The sequence below is a fragment of the Phocoena sinus genome, chromosome 2 (assembly GCF_008692025.1).
Source record: "Phocoena sinus isolate mPhoSin1 chromosome 2, mPhoSin1.pri, whole genome shotgun sequence".
NCBI lineage: Eukaryota > Metazoa > Chordata > Mammalia > Artiodactyla > Phocoenidae > Phocoena > Phocoena sinus.
The window spans coordinates 33,213,584-33,240,087 of record NC_045764.1 but is presented as its reverse complement, the minus strand read 5'-3'; the positions used below and the strand labels follow the sequence as shown (position 1 = coordinate 33,240,087).

The 26,504-nt window shown below is 37.2% G+C and overlaps 1 protein-coding gene and 1 non-coding gene across 5 annotated transcripts in view; one reads left to right on the top strand and one right to left on the bottom strand.

Moving 5' to 3' along the window:
* Nucleotides 1-26,504, bottom strand: part of ZFAND6 (zinc finger AN1-type containing 6) — a 76,144-nt gene that overhangs the window by 6,000 nt on the left and 43,640 nt on the right. For 3 of the 4 annotated variants that reach the window (XM_032620448.1, XM_032620468.1, XM_032620457.1), the window contains 4 exons: nucleotides 18,518-18,642; nucleotides 10,475-10,645; nucleotides 9,129-9,237; nucleotides 8,147-8,247 (listed from right to left, as the gene is read on the bottom strand). In XM_032620448.1, coding sequence (XP_032476339.1) covers nucleotides 8,147-8,247; nucleotides 9,129-9,237; nucleotides 10,475-10,628 — 364 coding nt within the window. In that variant the 5' untranslated portion in view covers nucleotides 10,629-10,645; nucleotides 18,518-18,642. The remainder of the gene's footprint in view (nucleotides 1-8,146; nucleotides 8,248-9,128; nucleotides 9,238-10,474; nucleotides 10,646-18,517; nucleotides 18,643-26,504) is intronic. The other variant, XM_032620476.1, reaches the window with a different exon arrangement.
* On the top strand, nucleotides 16,413-16,519 carry LOC116750294. Its single transcript, XR_004348990.1, has one exon. It is a non-coding gene; the product is annotated as a U6 spliceosomal RNA (small nuclear RNA).

The window sequence follows — 26,504 nt, the reverse complement described above, 5'->3', positions numbered from 1 at the left end:
TTCTAAAGCTAGATGGAAGACAGTGCTACCAATATCTACATTTTTTTTTTTGAAACAAAATGTGGATACATAAAGCCTTTTATTTTTAATAAGTAAATACCCCTAGAATGTAAGCTCCATGAGGGCAGGGGCTGAATGTCTCGCTTACTGTTTTATCCCCAGCTCCTAGAACAGTATCAGATAAGGTTGGGCTGTGTGTAAAGAGCTCAAAAATAGTTAACTTGCAATCAGAAAAGAATCTATTCTATTTATTACCTTTGAAATCTATAAGGCATACCTATTCTCCCAAGCAAGTCTGATACTCAAATATACTAATATAAATAATGCTTTACTGGCAGTAACACCACCACTATCCCGGATTACATATTTAACAGAACCAATTTAACTACTGAGACACAAACTTTGGTATCTGGAAATGGAGAATAGTGAAAATACATTTACCTACTATGGATACAAATGCTACTGCATACCTCAACAGAGACATTTCACAGTATTAACCCTAAAGATCTGTCAAAGCAAACGGTTTCTCTTTAACTGAGGTTAACTGCATAACCTTTGAAGTGAAGGATCAGGTGGCACGCTAAAAGCTTATAAACTAGCGTTCAAATTTGAGGCTGACCAATGTCCACTACATCCTCATCAGACTAAGGTAACCTTAGCTTACCTGCAGTTAACGGCTGGTACCTGAATTTAAACATTTACCAAATGAATTCATGGGCAAGATGATAACAGCATTCTGTAAAAGTCTAAGATTCTTAGAAATTACTCCTGTTTCCCCAATTTTCATGTGAGATTTAAGATCAAAGCAAACCATAATTATCAAACTCTAAGTTACGTAAAAGGAAACAATCTTTTAAAATGGCCATACTAAATAAATAAGCAAGCAAGCAAGCCATACAGTAGACTAAGGGCCAAAGGGCCATACTCTTATTGAACCTGAAGCCAAAATAAGGACAGTTTCCTCAGAACTAGGCAGTTTTTCATATTCTGAATTGAGAATTGTGAACAGAGAATACCCACTTGCTAATGATTAAGAACAGGTGGCTGCCTGTGTTGCATCCAGTGGTCCTAAAGGGCTATTTGGGAGGCCTATGCAATGGCATAAAGGCTGAGAGATAATTTGCTAATAATTTTTAATGGTAATCTCAACTAGACAAAGCCTTCTGACCACTACTTTAAAGATACTTCAAAAAGCACCAGGCAGGTAAAACTGGTTTAACTACCCACATGGAGGACCACATTCAAGAGGAACAAGGCCCTATGCTCTGCATCCTGTGGAAGGAAGGAAGGAAGGGAGGGAGGGTGGGAGAGAAGAAAAGAAAGAAAAGAAAGAAAAAAGCACACAAATATAACAAAGAGTACATAAAACTATTTAGCACTACCTGTTTGGGGGCATAGTCAAGACACATGGTGAAAAATAAAACTGAACATAAGATGACATTATTACGTAATCCCCGAACATTATCTTACAGTAGATACAATATCTATGTAATATAGCATATATACCTTACATATATGGATATATGTTATATATATAACATATATCCATATATATAACTTGTCATGACAAGTCTCATTCAAGGATTAGACTAAGCACTCTGAGGGTGGGGACTATTTCTGTTCACCACTGTATACCCAGTGCTTACACAGAGCGGTTGCTCAACAGATATTTAGTGAATAAATGTACACTTTTACAATGACCCATTGGGATAAAATTCATTTCCCTTCTCTGGACTTCACTTTCTTACCTGCAAAATAAGGGGGAGGAAAAAATGATCTTTATGTTATTCTTAGCTCAAAAATCCATTACAAGCCTTCCCTGGTGGTGCAGTGGTTAAGAATCCGCCTGCCAATGCAGGGGACATGGGTTCGAGCCGTGGTCCGGCAAGATCCCGTATGCCGAGGAGCAACTAAGCCCCTGCGCCACAACTACTGAGCCTGTGCTCTAGAGCCCGTGAGCCACAACTACTGAGCCCATGTGCCACAACTACTGAAGCCCGTGCGCCTAGAGCCCATGCTCCGTGACAAGAGAAGCCACCGCAATGAGAAGCCTGCGCACTGCAACAAAGAGTAGCCCCCGCTCACCGCAACTAGAGGAAGCTCTCGCGCAGCAACGAAGACCAACACAGCAAAAAAAAAAAAAAAAATCCATTACAAAATGAAAATTTTTTTTAATACTCAAGAAAAAATTAGCCTGCATAGCGGGCTAACAGGGTCCAAAAAAAAAATAATGAGAATCATATATTTAATTTTATATTTTCTAGCAGGTATGTTAAAAAGCAGAAACAGATAAAACTAATTTATGTTATTATTTAAATAAAAAATCAATATGAAAAGTATTAACAGAATATTTCACTTTGCCTTTTTTGCTACTAAGTCTTCAAAAGCACTGTATATGTTACAACTAGAGTGTAACTGGCAAATAAATATGCACTAAATATCTAACTTCGGACTAGCCACATTTCAAGTGATCACATGAGGCTAGTGGCCACCATCCTGAAGAGAGCAGCTCTGTAAATGAGATCAGTTTCTAATAGCAGCTATTTGGAGGCAAAACACTGTTAAATGAATCCTTAAAATACAACTTTGTGTCATCTTATAACAAACAAAAAGAAGCAACCAACCTTCAAAATGGCTCTCTTCCCTTATCACGGATTAGAACCCAATACCTTAGAGATTTTCCATGACCTGATTCTAGACAATCTTTCCAACTTTAGTTCCAACACATACTTGTCTGAACTGGCTACTCTAGCAACTGTTGTTCTATCTCCCAAATTTCGTGTTTTCCTACCAGTATGCTTTTGCTTTTACAAACTCTTCTCCAGCAAAAAAGCCCTCTTCATGGTACCTATCTTTCACATAAATGGAGTCACACAATACGCTGGCCTTTTGTACCTGGCTTCTTTTATTTAGTATATTTTCAAAGTTCATCCACGTTGCAGCACGTATCAGAACGTCATTCCTTTTTACGGCCGAATACTATTCCAGTGTATGAATATACCACTCCTTGTTTATCCAATCATCTGTTGACAGCTATATGGGTTCTTTCCATATTTTGTTAATTATGAATAATGCTGCTATGAATATTCTTATATAAGTTTTTGTGTGAACACATTTTTTCCATCTCTTGGGAATTAGGAATGGAATTTCTTGGTCATATAGTTAATTCTATTTAACTTTGAGTTAACTTTTTTAACTGTCAAACTGTTTCCCAAAGTGGCTGCACCATTTTACATTCCCAACAATAATGAATGAGGGTTCCAATCTCTCCACATCCTTAACACTTTGGCCATTTTTATATCTTCTTTGGAGAAATGCCTATTCAAACCCTGTGCCCTTTTAAAACTTGGGTTCTCTTTATTGTAGAATTATATTTCTTTATATGTTCTAATCAGATATACAATTTGCAAATTTTTTCCCTTTCTGGGTTGTCTTTTCACTCTTGATAGTCCTTTGAAGCGAAAAGGTTTTTAATTTTGATGTAGTTCAATGTGTCTATTTTTTCTTTGCTGAGCTGTAGGTGTCATGTCTAAAGAAACCTAATCCAAGGTCATGAAGATTTATGCCTGTTTTCTCTTACATGTTTTATAGTTTTAGCTCTTACATATTGGTCTTTGATGTATTTTGTGTAAATGTTTGTGTACCGTGTGAGGTAGGGATCCAACTTTGTTTAAATGGCCCAGCATCATATGTTTTTTCCCTATGGAATGATCTTGGCACCACCTTGTTGGAAAATCAATTGCCTGTAAATGTGAGAATGCTATTTCTGGACTCTCAATTCTATTCCATTGATCTATATGACTATCCTCATACTAGTACCATGTAGTCTTGATTATTGTAGCCTGTATTAAGTTTTTAAATTGGGAATTGTTAGTTCTCCAACTTTGTCCAGATTGTATTGGCTATTATCACCCACTCTTTAAAAATCAACCTCTGATTTTTAATCCATACAAATTCCTAATTTTTAGTTGAAAGGGACTATTCCTCTCTGATTGTTCTGAACCACTGATCTGACAATTCAACTTGGTATGAAGAAAGGAACCCTCAGAGCTGAAAAGACTATGAGAATTCTAATTTACTTTGCCACTCAGTGCAGAGATCTCCTCTACTTTGTTCCTGACAGTAAGTCAGCTCTCTGAAAACACTTCTGTGACGGAGAGCTCACCACCTTAGTCATGATTACATTCTACTGCTGGAAAACTTCAATATTCTCTTATGCTAAGCCTCCCCAAACACTGGTATTATACAGAATAAGAATATCCTTTGTATTTATTAACAAAACACATTTCATCTTATTTCACTGACTTCTAATAACTTCTACGGTGGACATGGTTATTATTCTCCTTCAAAAGTAATTAAAATAAGGTTCAGAGAAGAGGAGGTGTCAAGATATGAAAACAGAACTTCTGAATCCAAATTCCATATTCTTTTTACTCTGCTCCAATATCTGAGGGACTGAGAGGTTAACTGAAGTTAAGCATATTGTTCTAATAGAAATGAAGTATGATAGTTTAGAGTGTACAAAGACACTTAAAAGTTTTCATTTTTAAAAAGCTAAGCTGGGACTTCCCTTGTGGTCCAATGGTTAAGAATCCGCCTGCCAATGTAGGGGACACGGGTTCGAGCCCTGGTCTGGCAAGATCCCACATGCCGAGGAGCAACTAAGCCCATGCTCCACAACTGCTAACTAAGCCCACGCTTTACAGCCCGCAAGCCACAACTACTGAGCCCACACACCACAACTACGGAAGCCTGTGTGCTCTAGGGCCTGCATGCCGCAACTACTAAAGCCTGCGCACCTAGAGCCCGTGCTCCGCAACAAGAGAAGCCACCGCAATGAGAAGCCCGCGCACCACAACCAAGAGTGGCCCCCACTTAACGGCAACTAGAGAAAGCCGTGCAGCATGTGCAGCAACCAAGACCTAACGCGGCCAAAAAAAAAAACTTGAAAAGAAATTTTTTTAATACAAAGCTAAGCTTTCATAAACTGGAAATCTGTCATTCCTAACTGATACTGTGTGAGGTACTGTTGTTTATTAAGTTAAAAGGCATAATTAAACGAGAAAGATGCAGTAATATGGTAAATTCTCAGGTAAACATGAAAAAATTCTTCAGAGCTTCTCCGTTAAACAGGAGAAAAATTATTCAGAGCCGTGAGGACAAAATGGAAGCAGTACCAACCACCTGGTGGCAACTTACCTAATTATAAGCAGAATACCTACAGAGAAAAAAAGCTGTTTCAAGGACACTATTCTGAAAACTCCAACGACAATGTTAGGAAATTCTGGCTTAGGCACACAGATGCTACTCTTGTACCCTCTTCTACCTGGGATGATCTTCCTATCTAAAAAAATTTCCCTTGAGGAATACAAATGGAATAATAAGGAAGAAAACAGATACCTGGGTAGGTCACCAAACCAGTTGATCCTACCCTGGGAACTGAGGGAGGGCTGGATATGGCAACAGAAACACACACAAGGACATCCTAGTCCAGGAAGCACCACAACTGTCTAGTGGAAAGAATAATGGCCTAGAGTCAGGTGCCTAGGTTCCAGTTACAGCTCAAATGACCACAGGACTTGAGTCAAAGACTTCTCTTTTCGTCCATCTATTAAGTAGATGGAAAAAATATTCTCTGCATTTGTTCCTATCAAATAGGGAAGTCACAAGTACATTATGTGTTATGAGTGTGTATATATATATATACACATATTCGTGTGCATGTTTATAATAAAAGACATTTTTAATTCAACAGTATAAGATATTTTTTAAAATCTAGGCTGTTAAAGAGATTTTACCCATTGAAAACGAATCCTCTCAAACTCAGATGAAACTTACATCTGATTGTTCAAAGATCCTGCTATGCTGAAATTATGAATGCTAAGTTTTTAAAAGGTACTTAAAAGTTAATACTGGTTTAACTTAAAAGTCACTGAAATTACAGTGAAAAAAGGAGTCTATACAATTTAAAACCCCTCTACAATTTCTCCTAATATGGCATCAAGACCACCATTTGCATTAATGTATCTATGGCTATGTGGAGAAATCTATATTGTTCTCCATACACCATAAATGTCACTTCGTATTACATTAGTTCACCAACTTACAATCTTCATTTTTTGTCAAACTTGCAAAACGACTGCTATTTTATTCTTTTTCTTAAAAAAAATAAATTTGTTTATTTATTTTGTTTTTGGCTGCGTTGGGTCTTCGTTGCTGTGTGTGGGCTTTCTCTAGTTGTGGTGAGCAGGGGCTACCTCTTTGTTGTGGTGCGTGGGCTTCTCAGTGCAGTGGCTTCTCTTGAGGAGCACGGGCTCTAGGGTGTGCAGGCTTCTGTAGTTGCAGTACGTGGGCTCAGCAGTTGTGGCTCACGGGCTCTAGAGTGCAGGCTCAGTAGTTGTGGTGCATGGGCTTAGCTGCTCTGCCGCCATGTGGGATCTTCCTGGACCAGGGACTGAACCTGTGTCCCCTGTCTTGGCAGCCAGATTCTTAACCACTGCACCACCAGGGAAATCCCTGCTATTTTATTCTTAAGCAGCATATATTTTCCCACTACCAACATTCTAAAATTTGTTCGATTGTAAGACATAAATAACACCTTCATGGTAGGCAGCCTATTCTCATTCTTCCTTACTTAGCTCTCTCTCAAAATTGCTAAGCAACCTTTGCTTCTTGAAAACTCTCTGTTGACATCTGTGGCCTAAAACTAACCAGGATCTAGATGACTTCTTCCTCTCCCCTTTGCTGACTCATTATCCTACTTGCTCTTCTTGATTTTGCCTCTCATTTTCAACCTGTGCCAAAGACTTCCAAATCTCAGACATAATACTGATCATACATTTAAATACCTATTAACTATCTACAACCTCCAATTGAGATTTTAAGTTTTGAAATTTGACCACTTCCAATTTACTCTATCTAAAATCTTGTCTAACCATTACTTCTTTCAACCTCCCTGTCGCAAACAACCACACCATTGCCATTTCAACTGTCATACAACCGAAAGCTTTAATACCACCCCTGTCTTATTTCCCACGTCTAATGGATAACTAGATTTGGGGAATTTTTCTATTTCTGTTTTTAAAATATTCCTTATCTCTGCCCAACCTTAAACTTTCCTATTTAACTAAAAAATAAAAATTATTCACCTAATACTTATGTTATACTGGAATACTTATGTTGGTCAGACAGTTTATTTTTCTATAGCAAAATCTACAAAGAGGCAAATTATGCCAATCATTTGTTGGGCATGAAATCAGAGGAAGGGGAATTAACTAGCTTAACTGAATTTAAACGTCAGCAAACTTCAGCTACGATTGCCAGATATATCTGTCACCACCCTGTGAACACCATGTACAATGGAAGGTTTCACTGGGCATGCCATCTTCTCCCTTTAAATCATGCCATAGGTAAAATGACACACAGCTCATCTTTGGACTTGTCTTTCCAGAGTATCCTTCTCAATTTACACATTGTTTCCACACAGTAATAGAATATAACTAAGCACAGATTTTTAACAGCATCCTAAATGCCGCCTCCACCATCTCTGCCCACTAAGAAAGCCTTCAAACACATTTTCAAGTCTTCCTAGATCCACTTCACTTTAATCCACATAATGTGGATATAAAGAGCATGAGCAAGAACAAGAGACACCATGCTATAAGTAAGAGTAACTGAATGCGACTGTTGTGCTGGAAGTCACACACGGGGAAAGAGGGGCCACTGCCAGTCAAAATAATCAGTCACTTAGATAACCTGAGTCAAAAGCAAGAGATTCCTCTCAAACCAGCAGCCCCAGCTTGCTGGGAGAGGAAATAGTATTTAGGTTAAATTGGGCAAAACAGTAAAAGAGAACAGTATAATACCACCACTTATTCATTTAATTATATTTCTTAAACAAAACAGATTTTTAATTTTCTATGTTTATGCTGATGACCTAATTATATATAAGTGGGAAATGGCTCCCAACATTGCAGTCAATTAAATACTTGAGGATATAAACTATTCTGCTCATAAAGAAAACAAATGTAAAAATACGTTATCTTAGGCAGGTAATTTAAAAAACATACGCATCTAAAATAGTGCCTGGCTTGTAATATTCAAATGTTAAATAAATGACAAAATATATGCTAGTTCATGTGCAAACCTTGCAGGTCTTCTGTTTCAGGTATTGCTTTATCCACAGATGTACTGTCCACTTGGGAAGATGCTACAGATTCTGATAAAAGTGACTGATTTGATACAGGGCTAGAAAAGCAAAAATATTTAGATTTTAAAAGATGATCTCTATGCATGAAGAGTAACTAAAGTGATTAATAAGTAAGAGTTCACATATGTAAGTAGATCATTAAGACAAGAATTAATCAGAGATACTTTTTTTTTTATAACTTAAACATAACTACAGAGCTTTGAAACTTGAGACCAATTTGGACCAGAAGTTTATTGCTTTGAAAATAAAGCAACAGTGTATGTCCACTGTGTATGAATTCACTAAATGAAAACTAGTATGATAAAGACATAATTCAGGAACCCTAATACAAAGTTCTATATGATACACTTGCATAGCAGAAATGAACATCTCCCATCATAAACTGGAAAAAGGAACTTCAGAGTAGAAACTTAATATGTTTCCTAACAGTAGAGTAAGAATAAAACAAACATTTCTGTGTTTTCAGGCTTCTAAATGATGTGACTTCGAAGTTAAAAAGAAAAAATACACTACAGTACAAATAGGTATCAGCACCACATCATGATATTAAACGAAGGGAACCTGTGACAAGACTGTACTTTTTGATACAAAGCACTAGTACTTGCATAATAAGCCTATGACTAGAAGAACTGAACATGCTTCAGAAGGACTTCAAGGGTTGGTCAGGATATATTATGAAGAGAAATAAAGAAAAACCTGTCTGAAAGGAAATCTGAGACTTAAAAAGACAACTCCCTACTCCCATCCCAATTTAAAACCAATAAAAAGATTTTTCTGACTAGTCACTAATAATAATAATTTTATGCCAGTTAATCCTAAACTGACTACATAGTTTTCCTTCTTAACAGAACTGATCATATGGAATATATGCTTTACTTTTCAATAGCTTTCCAATCACACTTCAGAGGCTACATCTTACCTTGGCTGCATAGATGAAGATGTAGAGTCTAACGCCGACTGAGTTTCTGGGACACTGCCATCTGTGCACTGAACTGGTAAAGACTCAGACAGACTACTGACAGAAGGTGCTGTAACAGGACATCTCAGGTTAGTGACTGTACCCTGGGCAGGCCAACACCTTATCTACAAAAATCAAGATCAGTTTTCCACGAAATATAGTATATGGATTTTGTTTTACTATATAATAAGCCGGTTCATTACTTTAGTTAAAATTTTTTCAATAGTTTGCCTATGAAAAGAATGCTGATTTTAACCAAGGAAACCATATACAAAATGTATATATCCAAAATTAAACTACGATTTCTTAGGACTTATTATTACCCAAACCCTTTAATTCACAAATGTCTTCCAAGTACTAGCGCACAAATATTTCAAATAAAAAAGAATTCTGCAGTAAGGCAAACATAAGTTCAAAATTAAAATCTGTGCTCAGGTTATATTATTTTACCTGTTCTTTATAAGGCAGAAATGTAGATGATGACTTAAAAAACAATAATTTATATTCATTTGATCTTAGCCTTAAGTAAAGAAGGTTTGATTAAATGATTCTAGCTTCTAGCTTCAACACGAAGCAATGATGAGAAAGACCGCACACAATTTTAAATGAACTAAGTAACAGCCTGCACTTTCATTCACCACGAAAACCTATACATTTAGGCATTAAGCTACATGAGAACTATCCTAGATGAGTACCATTAACACCTTACTTTTGCAAAGCTTATACTCAAAATCCTCATGATCCTTCTTACACAACTACTGAAACAAAAGCCACTTCATTTCCAGGAAAATCCTTTGACATAAAAATGCATAAAGAACTCAAATGAACTGGGGATGAACATCCCTTTCTCTGAGTCAAACTGTTACACCTCTCCTTCCTAATGGAGAAAGGCTTTTTCTACAGTCAGCTGTGGCTATATATAACTCACTCTTTCCTTCTACAACTGTCTTGGCTTCAAAAGTCATCCTAGATAAAAGAAGCAAGGTCCTCGTACAGCCCTCACTCCCTTACACCTTTTCCAACACAGCTATATATACTTGAATGAAGTGTGCCTCTATTTTAATAAGATAATAGAATTCTCTAACACAGAAAGTAAGAAGTAGTTCTTTTCAATGGGTAAAGATACTCCTATTCCTGTTTCCCTACCACTGATAATCACATTATGTAATGAGACATTTTCCTGATGTAAGTGTAGTAAAAGAAGTAAAATGTGAAAGCAGAAAAAGGTACTGGGTACCCTGTGCTATTCAGGTGTATCTCAATTATGAATAGTGCTGTGTTTTACTTACCAGGTAAGAATTACTTACCAGGTGGGCTTATTCTACCATTACTACTATTCTGTCTTTGAAGATGTTCTTTATAACATACTGAACACATGCCATTTGTACGAGGGTTTCCATAAAATCCGCAGCCAGTGGAACAAAGCATAGGCACTTGGCTGTGATTAGTTTCTTGAGCCATGTTCCTCTGTTGCACACCTGAAATTTACACAGAATTAGCAAAGAACTCAGACACACACTACAATCATATATTATCCAAATTTGCTTTATATAATAAAGGAAAATGCACTTATACTCTGCCCTAAACCACTCTGTGCAGCTGCCTCAACACATAGGCTGAGGTAGAGACAGAAAAAAATAAAGATCAAAAGGATACAAACTGAACTTTTATCTCTGACCCACTGTGTACAAGTCGGTCTGTACTGGTTCAAAAAATGTTATGAACTAGAGAAGGGAATCTGTACTTAAGACTCCGCACCATCAGAATGTTAAGGAAAATCCTTTAAGTCTAGGTTCAGCTTAGACTCCTATTAATGAGAAATACAGTTTGCTATGTGTTGTATTATTAACTTTTAAGCGTTTAAACTTTTGCTAAAAGTTCATGTTTTAACTTGCATAATGTTTTCTGTTTAAAAAGCACTGAACAGAATATCAATGCTGGTGAAGATGTGGAGAAATTGGCAGAACACTGGAAAAATGAGAAGTTGTGTCAATCTTTTTGGAAAGTTATGTAGCAACTCACCTTAAGAGCCTTGTAAAAAGATTGCCCTTTTGAACCAATCATTCTCGTTCAATAGAATAACTAGGGTATAATCAGGAGAAAATTATATATACATATGTGTATATATATATATATATATATATATATATACATACACACACACACAAGGGATGTGTTTTACAGTATATTCATAATGCTGAGAAACTTAAAATAACTTAAATATCTAATATTAGGAGAAGGGATTTTTTTCAAAAGTTAAGCAGTTATTAAAAATATTTTAGAATTCTTTTTGAAGGAGGAAATTGCTGATAATGAATGAAAAAGCACAATATGAAATGTATATACAATATGTTGCCAATTAGGACCAAAAAATGCATCTATTAACCATCAATAAGGATAAGAAAGAATATACCCAAGGATGGCAGAGCTAACTGTGATTTTTTTTTTTTCTGATTTGTACCTTCTCTGTACTTTTAAAATCCTCTTAAATGAAGATACTACTTATGTAATTGGGAACAAAATATTTGTTTATTTTTAGAGTATTTAAAATTTAAAAACTAACAGGCAGAGGAACTGTTTGGGAACCACACAGGCAATCAATTACAGCAGATGGAAGAACCCCATGTGCCATTTCTCCCATACAGCAAGTGGTTCTTTGGCATAAATAACATGAGAAGGTAATAAGAGGTTCTATCTCACTTTATTAAAAAACAAAACAAAAGCCTCCCAAATGAAATGAAGGTTCCTCCAAAATGCGTGTATGTGTATTTACAGATGAGTGTATGTTCAAAGGTCATACAGGACAAGACTAAGCAAAGGGACACTGTTCTGCCACTGAAGTTTCCCTGAATTGATAAATATTCACTGTTTACCATTAACAGATTTTTTTTATTCACCTAAATTATTTGAAAAGACAGTTGTAGAATGGGGGGAGGGTATTTAATGCAAATTTCAGAACCAAGAGCAATAATGCATTTGACTCTACAAAACAAAGCAGGTTTAGCATTTGCCTTTAAAAAGAAAAACCTAAAACTGTTTAGAATCTTTAGATCTTTAGGCCTAGGAATATAAATAAAAGATCTTTAGGCCTAGGAATGTAATTTGGGATTTTGACAAACATCTTTTTTTACTTCATGATGGCAAGTCATTTCAGAATCTAATCTTGGCTGCTCTGCTTTATATATTATGCTACTTTTAAAAACCCTCCCTTTCCTGTAGTTCTGTAAATACATATACAGTGTATCAAACTAAAAAAATCCATTAACAATGTTAGGATAGAAAAGCAAATGTCCAACATTTTGTTGATTTTGGGGGCCTATATTCATGAGGAATAGTGTGGTTGTCTGGTTTGGAATCAGGGTAATTGCACAAAGTCATGGATGTAGCTAATAAGTGATGGAGCTGAGATTCGGTAGAAGTCCAAGCTCTAAATCAGTGGTTCTCAGTGTTTGCTCCTTGGACCCCTGGGGAGGTCAAAACTGTTTTCATACTAATGCTAACTAGTTTGCCTTTCCACCATGCTGACATGTGCATTTGCGGTACAAAAGCAATGGTGGGTAAAAACCTGGAGCTTCATCAAGGAGCCAAGCCATAACAATGGCAGTGAAGTATACTACCTTCTATTCTTCATCACCACACTGTGACAATAAAATTATTAATTTTATTAAATCTTGAGCCTGAACACACACGTCTTGCTAATATTTTTTGTGACAAACTGGGAAGTACACATAAAGCATTCCTGCTGCATATAGAAAGTATGATGACTGAAGAAAAAGCACTTGTGCAATTGTCTGAGTTACAACCTAACCGAGTCACCTTTTTCACAGCACAAGTTTTTTATTTCAAAGAACGACTGACAAACTCTGGTTATTCAGACTTGAGTATGTGGCAGATATTTTCTCAAAAATGAAGTAATAAGCCTGTCACTTCAAGAAAAATAACTAATGCTATTTATTGCCGAGGACAACATTCAAATGAAAAAAAGCTTGACAAGTTTCTCCAATTTTTAGAGAGTCTTTGATAAGGTCAGTGGTTATATTAATGACATGTGAGTAGTTGGTACTACTATTGACATTTGGAAGGTCTGCATAAGTCAGTAAGCAATATTTCCTAAGTGACCAATGTATGACAGTACAAAATTATTCATGAACAAAAGATTTATTCAAAGTGAAAGAACACTGGATTTTAGAATAACAGACAAAATGTTTTCATATAGTATGAGATCCTACATTGCAACTATCCCTTTAAGAAACTACAAATTGTTACATTTTGGTGTAATATCGAAGAAGAGAAACCTCTATTATCTGAAAAGGTTATTAAAATACTCCTTCCTTTTCCAACTACATATCTGTATGACACCAGCTTTTCTTTTTAACATTGTAACAGAATGAATGCAGAGCCAACTATGAGAATCCTGCTGTTTGCTATTAAGCCAGACCTTAAAGAGATTTACAAAAATGTGTAACAATGCCACATTTCTCACCAAACCATTTGGGCAGGGGGGAGGGAGAAATGGTTATTTTTCATAAAATATTTTTAAATAAATTAATAAATATTTTGTGATTTTTCTCACTTTAATTTGTAGCATGATAAAAATTTTCGCTAGATATGACAAACATAAACAAAAGCTCTTCAACGTGCTCAATAATTTTAGAGAATACAAAGGTTCTGAAACCAAAAATTTTGAGAATCCACTGCTGTAAACCATCAATGCAGGCAGAATCCCCTCAAGAAGGCAAACACTGATTCTCCGGGGAATGGGAGTACAAAAAAAAAAAAAACCTTTACTATTTATGTATAAAACACAGCTATACATATAATACATAAATAGATAACTATTATATATATGTGGAATTAAAATTTTATGGAGGTAGGAAGCCAATTAGGAAAAAACTGTTTTAAAAGGCTCCTGGGGATGCGGGGGAGGGCAATAAAGGAAAAAAGATTGAGAAACACCTTTTTTTTTGGCTGCGCCATGTAGCTTGTGGGATCTTAGTTCCCTTACCAGGGATGGAACCCGAGCAGTAAAAGCACCGAGTCCTAACCATTGGACTGCCAGGGAATTCTCGAGAAACACTGTTCTAAATCACCAACTATTCTATGCTACCTATAAATGACATTAAAATGATGTTATAAGAATTAAAGAACCTTCCCCACCGGTACTGATAAATCTTTCAGTATATATTGGCAATGTACAAGCATCCAGAGAAGATAAATATCTTATTTCTATAGAAACTCAAGTAAATATTCACAGAGTAAAAGTACAATATGACCACCAAGTTTTTTATATCACAATCCCTGCTTCTGAATAGTAAGACTAAAATTTAAAACATGTAACACTAGCAATTTCCCCAAGCCAAACTGCCCTGCACAGTAGCAAACTAGCAATTATTTTCATAAGTCAAGAGCTTTCTTATAAAAAGCTATTATCCTGCCAGATAAAAAGCACAAAAGATTTCACAGCTTACTTAAAAAGAAAAGAAAAAAAGAGAGAGAAAGAGAAAAAGGAAAAGAATCAGTGTTAGTTATTTTTAGGCCACAAAATGTCCCTTTCCATGAAGATTCAGGAAAAGACCAAAAGCCATAAAAGGGTATCTTAGTTTATCTTTATGTGTAGTGGCAAAGATGGGGTAGCTATGGAGAAACTGGAAATCTTGCATCCCCTTGCTACTGTACCTTTTTGGTAGGTAAACAATTTGGAGGGCCCATTAGCTTGGCATTCAGGAAAGAAAAAGAGGAAAGAGCATGAGAAGGCAGAACAATTCCTTAATTGCTCTATGTATTGTGGGATTAGAAAACTACAAATCCAAGGAGGCAAAGAATGAGATTACCAGACATACAGAGAAAAATGGATTAGCATGGTGTAATTAAAAAAAAAAAATTACAAATTAAAGAGAATTCAGAAAATGTGATTTCTGACTCTTAACATTCATAATCAAACCTACAACTGACTGTCCTCCCTACCCCATTCGGATAGTACTTGGTTATTCAGAGCTTACTATGGGCCAAAAACTGTCTTTATTGTTTTATTTATATTATCTCATTTAATTCTCTCCAGAACCCTATGATGTTGGTATTGCTGATATCTCCATTCTTCTTTTTTTTTATTTTATTTTATTTTATTTTATTTTATTTTATTTTATTTTTTTTGCTTTACGCGGGCCTCTCACTGTTGTGGTCTCTCCCGTTGCGGAGCACAGGCTCCGGACGCGCAGGCTCAGCGGCCACGGCTCATAGGCTCAGCCGCTCCGCGGCATGTGGGATCTTCCCAGACCGGGGCATGAACCCGTGTCCCCTGCATCGACAGGCGGACTCTCAACCACTGCGCCACCAGGGAAGCCCTGATATCTCCATTCTTAAATGAGGAAACTGATATTCAAAGAGACTGAATAACTTGCCCAAGGTCACATATCTAGTAAGCAATTAGGTCAATGTCCTTTTTTTTTTGGATCTAAAAAAACAAAGAGAATGACTTTCAAAGTCCATCCTGTCCCTGCCAAACATAAATTCATGAGCATTCATGAATTCTTATTCTTTTCATTTAAAGATAATTTAAACTTTCATTCATTTATTCAACCTTAAGATATTATGCAGCTTTAATTAGCTTAACCAAGTTCTTGAGAAAATTTGTTTTTCGTTTAAGTCTTTTAACCTAAAAATTCTCATTAGCATAAAAATTCAAGATCAAATATTTTAAGATTGCAAAGAAAATTCATTACCAATTATTCAAATTCTGACAAAAGGACAGCAATGAATGAATGCAACACAGACTCAATTATAACTGCAAATACATGTCAATTAAACTTATTTCCCTCTGCTTCATCCCCTAGAATTTTAAGTCACCAAGTTCCAATAATTTTCATTCTGAAATATCTCATGCTCTTTTCTTCTTTGCATCCCAATTCTGACTTTATCACTTCACATCTGGGTTATTTTTACAGTTTTTTTCTTCTGTTTTACTGCCTCTCCTCACAATCCACTTATTTAAATTCTCCTAAAACACTCAGTTCTCATCATATTACTTCTGTTCTAGTTACTAAATAATTTCCCCAGAAAGGAGTACTAGACCTGGCATTCATGCTCTACATAATTTACCTTAACCAGCCCAATTTCCCTGGAAAGTAAGCTGAGTGAAAAGTGAACAGGCTTGGGGGTCAGATCCCAGTTTTGCCATTTTAATTACCTATAAGAGCTTGGACGTGTTACTAAACTTCCCTAAGTTCAACTCCTTAAAAGTGTGCTCAGGTGCTTGCTTCAGCAGCACATATACTAAAATTGGAACGATACAGAGAAGATTAGCATGGCCCCTACACAAGGATGATACGCAAATTCGTGAAGCGTTCCATGTTTTTTCAGCCATAAAAAGAAACAAAATTGAGTTATTTGTAGTGAGGTGGATGGACCTAGAGACTGTCATACAGAGTGAAGTCAGAAAGAGAAAAACAAATACCATATGCTAACACATATGTATGGAATCCAAAAAAGAAAAAAAAAAAAGGTTCTGAAGAACCTAGGGGCAGGACAGGAATAAAGATGCAGACGTAGAAAATGGACTTGAGGACACGGGAAGGGGGAAGGGTAAGCTGGGACGAAGTGAGAGAGCGGCATTGACATATATACACTCCCAATTGTAAAACAGATAGCTAGTGGGAAGCAACAGCATAGCAGAGGGAGGGAAACCAGCTCTGTGCTTTGTGACCACCTAGAGGGGTGGGATAGGGAGGGTGGGAAGGAGACGCAAGAGGGAGAGGATATGGGGATATATGTATACGTATAGTTAATTCACTTTGTTATACAGCAGAAACTAACACACCATTGTAAAGCAATTATACTCCAATAAAGATGTAAAAAAAAAAAGGTGTGCTCAGAACTTCCCTGGCAGCACAGTGGTTAAGAATCCGCCTACCAGTGCACGGGACACAGGTTCGAACCCTGGTCTTGGAGGATCCCACATGCCCCGGAGCAACTAAACACACGTGCCACAACTACTGAGGCTGTGCTCTAGAGCCCACGAGCCACAACTACTGAAGCCTGGGCGCCTAGAGCCCGTGCTCTGCAACAAGAGAAGCCACCGCAATGAGAAGCCGGTGCACCACAACAAAGAGTAGCCCCCACTAGCTGCAACTAGAGAAAGTTGTACACAGCAACAAAGGCCCAATACAGCCAAAACTAAATTAATTAATTATTTTTAAAAGTGTGCTCATATTTATTTAAGACAGTGTATATAGAAAGCTTCCATATAGTGCCTGGCACCTAGCAGAAACTCAGTAACTGCTCTAACTCTGCTCTGCCTAAAAGCAGAGGGTCCTTTTGCGCCTATCTGTTTGAAACAAATCATCCTCGTTGCTGGAAACAAACTTCCAGCTCATACTGCTCTTTCCTTCGTAAATGTTGTCCGCTTCTTCACTCTGCCTATAACAATCTTATTAAGGAATCAGCTTAAATTCTACTTCTTCTGGGTTCATTTCTGTCCACCTCGATCCTCCTCTGCTCTGTATTCCTACAGAAGCTGTCTGTACACCACCCTTTTGGGGCACTTAAGCTTACCATTACTCAAGTGCTTTACAGGTATACAAATCATTTCCCAGTTAAACACTTTCTTCTTCAAATCCCCTTTATGCCTAATATGAATATTACAAAATATTTTGTTGAATAAACACATTTCATTATTGTTAGAAGTATTCACGTCAGGCAAAAAATGGTTATTTTCCATTGAAAAGGGGCGACAACAGATTGATGAAAAATGTTTCAATCACAGTACTCATAATTTATATACTGAAACAGTCATTCAGCAAGAATGATCAGTAACCCAAGCCAGTTACAAAAGGCATATATAATTTTTCATTTCATTGTTCCTCTCCCTGCTCCTGAAATAAATAGGGAGGATATATAATTTATAATGATGACTTAAATACAGAAGTTGTTAACTGGCAAACAAGTTAAATCTGACCCACAGGCAAGTCTGGTAAGCCAGCACATATTAACTTTCAAAAATTAATTGTTAGCATTCAGAAATTCGGGAATGTCAAATAAAAATCCCAGGTTTCCAGCTTCTCTTGAAAAACAGCAAGACCTGACAACAGTGGACTGATGTTCCCAAAATTAAAACCAATCAGCTAGGACCCTTAGATAGAGCTCTTAGATAGAGCTTATACTCTCCAATTCAAGGCTACCTTCACTTTCAGTTACCTAATCTTAACCTATGATGATACCTATCATGTGGGCAACATACATATGTTCTGGAGGTCAAGAACCTTTGCAGAGATTACAAAATATCTAGGAAAGTTCATAAAGCAAATAGATCAGAAAGTATGACTCAATATAGAACAGTTGAGACGAATGCTACTCACTGTGATAAAAGTATAGGGACTTTGTAATCCAAAGTCCTACCGCACTGAGGATGCTTTGTAGTTCTCTCTCTGTATAGCAGTCCCCAGTTCCCTATGTCAGGTTGTCTTTCCTGCTGTTTCTTGGGCTGAAAGACAAAAAGGCGCGAGTCCAGCTAACATGAGAATAACATCTTTGAGGATACTATATATTCCTTCCCGGCAAATAATTCATCAATTTCAACATACTAGGTTATGTAAGGATAAGAGACTCCAAAGCTAATTCTAATATATACAAACCTCCCAGTTATTGATATAAGGAAAGTTTTCATTGACTGGCATGATAAATCTCACAAAAAGAAGCCACTGTAGTGTTTCCAGTTGAAGACAGGTTTCAGAAAAACTCTGATTGGCATTCCCATCATCTGACTCTAATTTGTCACATTCTGCCCAAAAATGTGTATATCAGTTGTTGGCAAACCTTTCGGTAAATGACCAGACAGTAAATATTTTAGGCTTCAGGACCATACAGTCTCTGTTACAACTACTCAGTTCGGCTGTTGTCATGTAAAAGCAGCCACTGACAATATGTAAACAAATGAGCTATACTTATGGCCACCAAAATTTGAATTTCACAGAATTTTCACATTATAAAATGTCCCTCTTTTGATTTTTCCTCCCACCACTTAAAAATGCAAAAACCATTCTTGGCTCATGTGCTGAACAAAAACAGGTGATGAACCAAAAATCTGCCAACCTCTGGATTAAATAAGCAAATGACTTTAATGCAATCATCACTGAAGAAGATGTGGGGAGGCTAGGTAGACATGGGACTCAAGCACAGGTAATATTATTAACTGTGGGATTCTCTAATCCAAGCAATGTAAATTTAAAGTATTATTTGCTCTTGCTAAGCCTCATCTCTTATTTAAGTATATGTTCCTCACCCAATAAGGGGAAAGAACTATGAAAGGCAATATTTCATCCAAATCTGTATCACCAGGTATAGTTTATACAGAGAGTTGTAGCTATGATGTGAAAAATGACAGTAATGTAATTGGTACAAACTGTCCTCTATTTTAGCACACAGTTTTCTATTCACCAAGGCTAAATAAAATCCGTGGTATCTTAATAATTATAAAATCATTCAATAACTGGACTGGGAAGACATCCATATTCCTGAAACTGATAGTTTCTGTCTGCCTGGTATGTTTCCTTCCTCTTTCAGATTAACAGAACCTCTGGTTCCTGTGGGAAGACCATTTCATTTGCTTTGGGTAGGCTTAACCCCTCCTCCTCAGGGCCAGACCTGTCTCAGTGATGGTCATGTGATCCAAGCCTGGGCATTATGACTCAATCTGAGCCAATCATTCATTCCTCCCTGGATTTTACTAGTGCTACTGGGAAAGAGGCAGACTTTGCTCTGAGATTACACTGAAGACAATACAATGTAAACCTGGTGCTACTGGTGGCCGTCTCTGCTACAATGGAGAAAGAGTCCGCATAATTAATTAAAATAAGGTAAGCAAAGCCAAAATGGGTAGGAAGGAGACAGCCAAGACAAAGGCTTACTGAGGACAGCTCCACCCCTCAGACTTCCTCAGAATTATGTGAACAAATTCTCATTTTGCTTTAGTTTGCTTTGGGTTTCTGTCACTTGCAATTCAAAGTCCTTACAAATGTTATAATCAAGTTGCTCTACTAAAACTTTCAAACAGAATAGAATAATCAATGCATATCAAAATGAAAGATACTCCATTAGTTCAACTGAGATGTCCTATAGTAAAGAAACCTACAAAAGTAACCAACAACTCCCATTCTTTTCTTCTTTAAACATATACAAGTCCCAAGTGTAAAGCTTAAATTTTCACAAATTGTACACAACTGGGTAACTAAGCACCCCAATCAAGAAACAGATTATCGGGCTTCCCTGGTGGCACAGTGGTTGAGAGTCCACCTGCCGATGCAGGGGACACGGGTTCGTGCCCCGGTCTGGGAAGATCCCACATGCTGCGGAGCGGCTAGGCCCGTGAGCCATGGCCGCTGAGCCTGCGCGTCCGGAGCCTGTGTTCCGCAACGGGAGAGGCCACAACAGTGAGAGGCCCGCGTACCGCAATTAAAAAAAAAAAAAAGAAACAGATTATCATCAGTACCCCTCAAAAGCTTCCTCATGCTCTTTTCCAAATATTATCCTTTCCCCAAGGATAACCATTATGCTGACTTCTAATACTCTAGATTAGCTTTTCCTATTCTTGAACTTTTAATAAATGGAATTATACAGTGTACACACATTGTGTCTGGCTTCTCTCAAATTGTTTTTGAGATTCAACCATGCTAATGTGTCTAACCACAGTCCATTCCTTCTCTTTGCTATCTAGTATATTACACTGTAGGAATAAACCACTATCTATTCTAGTGATGACAGGGATTTGGGAACTTTCCAGCTTATGACTATGACAAATATTGCTGTTATGAATATTATTTTATGTGTTTTTTGACTAACATACATACACATTTCTGCTCAGTATATACCTAGGAGGGGACACGTTGGGTCATAGGGTATATGTATGTTCACCTTTAAGCAGATACTACCAGTTCCCAAAGCGGGTTATACAAATTTACACACTCCTGGCAACGTTAGAGCCCCTGGCAAAGTATGAGCATTCTGGTTACTCCATACCTCACCAATACTTAGTACTGCCTGCTATAATGGGCAAAATGGTAGCCCCAAAGACCTGTCTATGTGCTAATCTCTGCAACCTCTGAATACTATCTTATATGGCAAAAGATGATTAAGTTAAGGATCTTAAGAAGAGGAGCTAGTCTGGATTGTTCGGTTGGGCTTAAGATGCAATCACATGTATGCTTATAAGAGAAAGGCAGAGAGAGTTTTGAGAGACACAGAGGAGAAGGTGATGTGAAGACAAAGGCAGAGACTGGAGTGATGTGGCCACTAGCCAAAGAATGCATGCAGCCACTAGAATCTGGCAGCAAGAAATGTATTCTCTCCTAGATCCTGTACAGAGCATGGCACTGCCAACCCCTTGATTTTGAACTTCTGGCCTCCAGAACTGTGAGAGAAGAAATTTTTGTTGTTTTTAAGCTCCCTAGTTTGTATTAATTTGTAATTGCAGCCCTAAGAAATTAATACATCTGCCTTTCTATTTTAAATATTCTTAAAATCCTCTTTTGTTAAGTGTCTAAGTTTTCTGTGCATTTTTTTCTGTTGGATTGCCTTTTGCTTACTTTACCTTCCACGATGGTTTGTCTTTCCATTTTTAATGGTGTCTTGAAACCAAAATTCACCTTAATATGATTTTGTTAACAATTATCTTTTATAGTTAGCTATTTTAAAAATCTTTGCCTACTCCAAGGTCACGAAGATGCTATTTTCCTATTAATTTTATTATTTTACCTTTCACATTTAGATCTGTAATCCATCTGGAGTTGATTTTTGTCTGGAATAAGGTAGGGATTAAGATTCATGTTTTTCTCCATATGGTTATCTAATTAACCCAAATCCATTTATTGAAAAGACTGTCCTCTCCCTACTGCACTGCAGTCTCATTCTTGTCCATACATGGGTTATCATACATGTAATGCGGGTCTTTTCCTAGACTCTCAATTCTATCCCACTGGTCTATTTTGTCTATCCTGTTTCAAGTTATTACAGATTTTGGATAGCTGGTATCAGTTTTATTCTTCCTCAAGATTGTGTTGCTTATTCTTGGCAGTTTCCATTTCCATACAAATTTTAGATTCAGTTTGTCAATTTCTATGGGGGGAGACCTGTTAGGGTTGTGCTGAATCTACAGATGTACAAACACAGCTGACTCTTAAATTTATTTAGGTCTTCTTTAAGCTCCCCATAATGTTTTGACAGTGTTCATGCAGGTCTTGCATATTTCTTGTAGATATTCCTAGGTATTTAATTTGTTAAAAGGCAATACATGGTATCTTTTTAAAATTTCATTTTCTATTTGTTGCCAGCCTCCAAGGTGGCCCCCAATGATCCCCATGCCTCCTAATATTCTGGCCCTTTGTAGTCCCCTCCCACATTTTATCAGTGTTGGTCTGGATAACCAACAGAATATTGTGGAAGTGTTGGTTTGTCATTTCTGAGTCTAGTCATAAAAGACACTGTACATTATGGCTACTGCCTTGCTCGCTCTCTCTCTCGTAGATCATTCACTCCAGGGAAGGCGGCTACCACTGTCATAAGGACAGCCCCACTTGCTGAGTAACTGAGGTCTCTGGCCAAAAGGTGTATGAGTGAACTTGGAAGCAAACCCTTCAGCCCTGGTTAAGTGTTTGGATGACTGCAACCTTGGCTAATCTCTGGGCTGCAACCTCATGAGAGACTCTGAGCCAAAATTATACAGCTAAGCTATGTCTATATTCCTGACAGAAACTGTGTGAGACAATAAGTGTTTGTTGTTTTAAACCATGAAGTTTTTGGAATAATTTGCTATATAGCAATTGATAACTAATATAGTTACTGGTATATAGGTTTCCTTGCTTCTGTTCTTATCTTCCTATGGTGTATTTTCAATACAGCAGCCAGTGATTATGTTAAAATCTAAAGCAGATCACACTGCTTGCTTACTCAAAGTCCTTCAATTCACCAAGTAAAAGCCAAACTCCTTACCATGACTTAAAGGCTCTTTTATAATCTGTTCCCCCATTACCTGACCTCCTCTCCCACTCCTCCCTGATCATATACAGATATGCCAGCTATGCTCCTGTCATAAGGCCTTTGTAACTGCTGTAACTTCTACCCTCCAGAAGTCACTACAACTAGGTCCCCTCATCTCCTTCAGGACCTTTGCTCAAATGTCATCTTCTGAGAGAGGGCTTCCTTTACCCCATTTAAAATTGCAACCAGCATCCTTTATTACCCTTTCCAGTTTTATTTTTCTTCAATGCCTTTGATCTTAATTTACTATTAAATTACACTTATCTCTCGTCCCTTTACTAAAATGTCACCTCTGTAACAGCAGATTCTGTCCATTTTATTCACTGATGCTTAAAATAATGCCTGGCACATGGTAGACATTCAATATTTGTTGAATGCGTGAATGAAACTGTGCTGGCAAGGTAGCAGCAGCCTTGTACTACAACCTGTAGTAACCAAGTATTTACCACAAGGCAAACAGGCTGCAATAGGCTCTTTTTAAAGAAACTGAATTTGCTGTTTGAGAAAAGATCTAGATTTGCCAGCAGGGCCCAATACATATGTTATACAGTTTGTACACTGAACAAAGATGCTTAGCCTCACACTCTAAGCTTTGGGGTATCTTTTCTAATTCATTTCACTCAGAGAGAGGTTCATTTAGCAATTTGCATAAGTTGGCATACCAAACCTAGTAGTTTTATAATTAAAGTTGTCAATTTTATGTTCTCAAACCGACCTAGGTTCCATATTGCATATCTTAAAGAATTAGTTACTATCTGCACAAGGCAACCCAATACCTTTTTTTGCAAAATGGGGAACCCACTCAAATTTTCCCATTGGTTTCCACATTCATGGGCTTTCATTCACTTTTCTTCTCCAAAAGACTAACAAAATAAGCTCTATGTATGCAAGATCCACATGTATGAACCTTCTTTTTACTTCTTCTTCTCTGACCTTAAACCTCGTAATTCAACACGCATGGCTTTGTGCTTCACCTCCCTGTCCCCAGCCTCTTTAAGAAATCTCTTCTCCTAAGGCAAATCTCCAACTTAGTTTCCAATACTTGTAAATGAATGTTTCTCCCTGATTTCTTCCATTGTATGGTCAATCTCTAAATTTAAATCTCTCCTGTTCTTCTGAAACTTTGTATAACACTTTTTATACAAATAACCGGATTTACCATTTGGTTTTATTTAATAATATTTATATAGTGTTTTATGTGCCAAGCACTGTTCTAAGCACGTTTATAAACCTCAACTCCTTTATCCTCATAACAAACCTAGGCAATAGGTATTATCACCATATCACAGACAAGCACGGGGAGGTTAAAGTAAATTGCTTCAAGTCATACAGCTAGTAGTAAGTGATGGAACTAATAGTCAACCTTAGCAGTCTGGCTGGAGTCCATGCCCTAGGTCAGTAATTCTCAAAGCTTATCTGTGGACCCCCTGGGGATCTGATCCCTGAGATCCTCTCAGAGGCCCAGGGGGTCAAAACTATTTTCATAAAAACAAGAACTTGTTATTTGCCTTTTCACTGTGTCGACTGGCAGCGTAAAAGCAAGGGAAGGTAAAACAAGCTGGAGCCTTGGCTTCATGCACCAAACTGTACTAGCAGTCAGCAGCCACTGTATTCTTCATCACCATACTCTTACCTTCTTCCCCCCAAAAAAGCATCACTTATGAATATTCTTGATTAAACAATAAAAGTACTAATTTTATTAAATCTTGAAACTAATTATACTTCATTGTATTCTTCCTCTGACCTATTCTGGGATACTGGTACTGCACAGTAAAGTCTTCCTCATTCTAGTTTCCTACCCACATACCCCAAATTGAAGTCTACCCTTGGACAGAATCTGGGCATACGGCTCTTAGTTTCTCATTTCAGGGAAAGGCCTACTAAGGACACATACCCCACAAACTCAGAGTTATGAGAGCTATTTATAGTAATCAACATCGAATTTCAATATGAATTGAAATATGAACGATGAACAATATAGTCTGTAAAGACTAATACAAAAAGAGAAAAACCAAATAAAATACACAAAATGATTATTTCGTTTTTTCAGGGTTGTATCCCCAACACTGTATATTACGAGTTGGTAAACTTTTTCTCTAAAGGGCCTGATAAGTAAATAATTTAGGCTTTGTGTGCCATATAGTCTGTGGTAACTACTCAACTCCACTTTAGTTGTGAGAAAGAAGCCACAAATATTGTGTTGGCCAAAAAGTTCGTTCGGGTTTTTCCATAACATCTTACAGTCATAAATCCAAGACTCCTTCTTTACCCACAGCTCACAAAGGGCAGGTACATAAAAGGTGTCCTTTGTCTCACAGACAGTGATCACCTGTTAGGAGATCTCTTAATCTTACTTCCTACCGAGCTGATTTCTTGATTACAAGTGTGAGGGAAAGGTTTCTAACATCCTCCTACCAAAGTTTATAAAAGGATACATTGATTAGTATGTGCTTATACCTACTACTTATAATTATGGGGCAGGATAAAGTAAGTACGGTATCTTCTCAGGGGAGAGAATCCTGTGTGTCTGGAATACAGGATGGACTAATCCTAGAAACAGTAAGGCATATAGTGAAGGCTCTGTATCCACGCTAAGGTGTCTGAATTTAAACCTATAAGCATCACCCTATAGTGGGAAGGAGGGTTTAACAAGTGCTGTCCACTAAACACATCACTATGATTTTTTATATACTTCATGGTGTGTTGAAAAGGATTTAAGGTGACTTTTAAAATGCATGCTATATGACATTAGACAGAAGCAAAAATGGTCAATCCAAGACAAAGTGGTAGAAAAAATGAGGGGTCAGGTATATTGTCAAAACAAAACGCATGCCCATAGGGCTTTTTTGCTAATTAGAAGCCATTCAGCTGACTCTACTCTTCCTAACAGCCAATGCAAAGGATATGACTAGTTAAGAGGTACAATATTCAAAAGAAAAATGAAATCAATCACTCAGAAATACAATTAACCTTGACTCAGATAACATAAGAGTGAGTATTTCACATATAGTTTATAAGGAGAACACAATGTGATATGTGGTATGGTCAACAATATCTGTAAAGTAAAATACAAGTTTCTAGGGTTGTTTATTAGTACCACCTTTCAAGATAAACCAGTATCATGGTCAACTTCAGTTAACAGCCAGTCTACAAGCAGCCAGAGTCAAAAATAAAATCTTAAAACATTTAAGGACGTGTATGGGATTATGCATGCTTATCCATTCAGGCAATCATTCACTAAATTAATTTCTCATAAGTGTGCTTTTACTTCTTGTAACTATGCATTCTATCAATGATTGCCAAGGCAGAGGGCAC